General features: G+C 40.7%; 1 protein-coding gene across 5 annotated transcripts in view; it reads right to left on the reverse strand.

The window, feature by feature from the left end:
- LOC108693710 (sex-lethal homolog) overlaps positions 1–3,535 on the reverse strand; it is a 13,311-nt gene that overhangs the window by 2,531 nt on the left and 7,245 nt on the right. For 2 of the 5 annotated variants that reach the window (XM_018202782.1, XM_018202784.1), the window contains exons 1-5: positions 3,409–3,513; positions 1,684–2,292; positions 1,433–1,608; positions 1,110–1,223; positions 262–422 (exon numbers count right to left, since the gene is read on the reverse strand). In XM_018202782.1, the coding sequence (XP_018058271.1) occupies positions 262–422; positions 1,110–1,223; positions 1,433–1,608; positions 1,684–2,094 (862 nt within the window). In that variant the 5' untranslated portion in view covers positions 2,095–2,292; positions 3,409–3,513. Of the gene's footprint in view, positions 1–261; positions 423–1,109; positions 1,224–1,432; positions 1,609–1,683; positions 2,293–3,408; positions 3,514–3,535 lie in introns of those variants that run through there. The other 3 variants (XM_018202785.1, XM_018202786.1, XM_018202783.1) reach the window with 2 other exon arrangements.

Consider the following 3,535-nt stretch of genomic DNA (forward strand, 5'->3'; position numbering starts at 1 on the left):
TATATATATATATATATATATATATTAACCATAATTTCAGCTAATATATGTATTTTTTTAGCATAGAAGTGTTCGAAGCCAAAAAATGCAAGCTTCACTAGGCAGTGCTAATTCTGTTTTTACTTGTTCGAGAGAGAGCTCTGAATTCCAACGAGAACAATCGCGCATAAAAAATTCGCGCTTAATTTATCGATTACCACTGCCAAGCTATGAGATAAAATCTAGTAATGCAGCGGTCTCGCAAGATATAAAATTACTTACCGCGGCTTTGATTGTATCCTGCCTGCCAGCCCGCATAATACGCCGCTTTTTGTTTGCCGTGTTCCTCTGCGATTTTTACGCTAAGCGGTTCTGATCCACCCTCCGGTATTGTACCGTGAAGTCGTGCGATAGCCTCTTGGGCTTCCTCCCTCTTATCGAATCTATATCGGGACAAATTAGAAAGCAATTTTGAGTTCAATCAAGTTTTAGATAAAACAATCGCGAATGTATAAAAGCTCATCAGAGAAAGGTAATAATAAATTTGAAGTGTGTAAGTTAAAGTGAGACATTCTTATGATCTCAAACATATTTTACACAGCATAAATTTTTGTTATTTATTTTTAAACTTAATAAAATCGAAAGGGATAATCAAGAGGCATTTTAGCAAGATTCCCATCTGTTGGCATAGATTGCAATAACTATTTCCAACAATCTATTTCCCACAATTTTGCTATCTCTAGTTTTATTCATGTTTTGCAGTTATCTGGGCCAAACTAAAGGGAGCATATCAGAATTGTGCAACTAAAACCAGGAGCTGTACACAAAAATACTTTGGCAGGAAACTATCGCAAAATAAGTACGCGCATACGAATATATGCACGACCGTCGTTGTGTAACGATATAGTATGATTGTCGCGAGCAGCTGTTTTGAATTTGTTCCAATCTTCAATACTAGCGCGTTATTTATACTCGATGTGCAAGTGTCATAAATTGACATATTTGTTAAATCACTAAAGTTACTGTCTCTTTTTCTCATAAATACGTGTATAAATACGGTACTTATAAACGTAAACTTTTTATCAATATTTAAAAAGAGAGAAAATCGGATATGATAAAAAATAATCTACCTAACAAACGCTACTCCTCTCGGTAAACCGGTCAGTTTATCCCTCAATATATTCTTCTGCACAATATTGCCATATTTACTGAAGAGTTCATCGATTTGGCTTTCCGTAATATTTCTGTAAAAATAAATTAGGTCTTTAAATATAATATTTCCGTATTCAATTCTTGATTTTGAAATTATCTCAAATATAAGGAATTATAAATAAGGAAAAAAATTCTGTTGTGAAAGAAACAAGAAGAGACTAGGTAAAATGCATATAAATTGTACAATCCTTACGTCTATCCAAAAATGAAAAATGAAAATCCAAACAAGAAAAATTATTACCTTGGTAAATTTGTAACGTAAAGATTCGTTTCTTTAATTTCTTCTCCAGAAGGCCGAGCGAACGAGACCTTCAGACGTTTATTTTGCACTTGAAGACCATTTAATGTGCTTATCGCTGTCGCCGCGTCCTCAGCTTTCGCATAGTTGACAAAACCAAAGCCGTAGCTGTATCCAGTCTGAAAAATGAAACGTAAAATTAATTTTATAAAAATTATTTGTACGAGATCTCAAATAGAAAGTATATGACTTACCTTGTAATCCTTCATGACTCGACAGGATTCGACTGGACCAATCGTGACAAATAGACTGTACAATTCCTTCTCATTCATGTTTTGCGGAAGGTAATTAATAATCAGATTTGTTCTTGGTTCCTCATTGCCTTTGATCTGTTGTTGTTGCTGTTGCTGTTGAAACTGGGACTGCGGCTGTTGCTGCTGCTGCTGCTGGTCTCGCTGGTCAGTCATTTTGTGGCACTGTTGCTGCGGATCACCTCCCGATGATGAAATCTGATTTGATGCGACGATCTGATTCAACGCGACGATCTGTTGCGGTTGCTGTTGCTGCTGCGCGACCGAGTCCACCACCAGCAGTTGGTGTTGCGGTTGCTGTTGTATACTCCAACTGGTACCGTCCAGCGAAACGACCATCGACGGGAGGATCATCGGCAAATACAAAAAATATAAACAAATTCATTACTACGTCTTCCCCGTACGACAACGCCGCTACGCTCGTAGGCCAGTCTGCGCCCTCGAATGCTCTCATCTTTCTCTCTCTCTCTCTCTCGCTTTCTCTCGCTTTCTCTCTAAGCAGTCTCAAAATAAATAGAAAATAAATGTGCAATATATGTATTGATGCCAGACCTGTGTGTGAGAAACAAACAAACAAAGGCAAGTAAGGACAAAAACAGAATCAGATGGCAGGCGAAAATCAAAGTAGGCAAGCATAAGTAACGAATATCGTTAAAAAAAAAAAAAATGCTTTGCATGGACAACAAAATTAAATATTATAGAAATATCTCGATCCTCGCGAACTTTAGATTTTCTTTTCTTATACTATTGTAAAACTCAGTTTACATAATCATTTACGTGTCAATGCAGCTTTAACGTATCTATTTAATTTGAGTCTGATTTTTACATGTCTCGTGTAAGAAGGGATAATAGCTCCACCAAATGCGATCAACAAAGGAGACGGTTTCGAAAGTAACGCGATTTATCTTGTTCATCGCGAGTACCCGTACGATTCTAGAGATATCGAATTTCATTGAGTGCCCCTCTATCCCCTCTCCCCCCCATTCCCGCGCCTGGCGGGAATTCGTACGTCGACGAGAGACAGGGAGTTACGCGCGTTCGTTCATTCACGCCTCGAGGCCTGAGAAACACGCGCGGACGAAACGGAGAAAATAAATTTCCGCGTACTATTCGCTTATGTTTACGAAGCAATTGTGATCGTCATCATCGTCGTCATCGTTTCAATGACGACGACGATGTCGTGACGATAGCCTCCTTTCGTTGTCAACAAAAGCGAACGGAGAAAACAATAAAAACACAACTAGGACGAGCAAGGTAGAGAGGAGAAGGGAGGGGAGGAGGGGACAGGGATCGAAGGGCGTGGAGGAGAAGGGAAGGGAAGGGAGACGGAATTTTCCAAGTTCGTGAGGAACGTAACCTTTTGGCCTTATTTTGAAGAGGCCCGGGAAAGAGCGCGAGCTATCCGGGGGCCCCGGCGGATTCGTGAATCGACCAAGCTGTCAGAATGTGGGGGGTGAGGGGGGGGGGAACGGAACGGAAAGAGAGAAAGAGAAATAGGTGCATAGGCGTCCCGCGAGGTGGGAGAAGGAAGCGAGAGAGCGGTGTTGGATAAAGGAAGCGGAGAGGCGACGGAGAAGAAAGGAAGGGTCGGTTTCAGTGGTGTGTGTGTGTGTGTGTGTGTGTGTGTGTGTGTGTACGTATAATTCTTATGTGTGTTGGTATACGTACCCGAGTGATCACAGAACGGAGTAAAATCGAAGAGGAGCGCGAGCAAACAGACAACCACCGTAGGGACGATCCTCTCTCTCTCTCTCTCTCTCTCTCTCTCTCTCTCTCTCTCTCTCTCTCTCTCTCT

The sequence above is a fragment of the Atta colombica genome, unplaced genomic scaffold, assembly GCF_001594045.1.
Source record: "Atta colombica isolate Treedump-2 unplaced genomic scaffold, Acol1.0 scaffold96, whole genome shotgun sequence".
NCBI classification, from domain to species: Eukaryota; Metazoa; Arthropoda; class Insecta; order Hymenoptera; family Formicidae; genus Atta; species Atta colombica.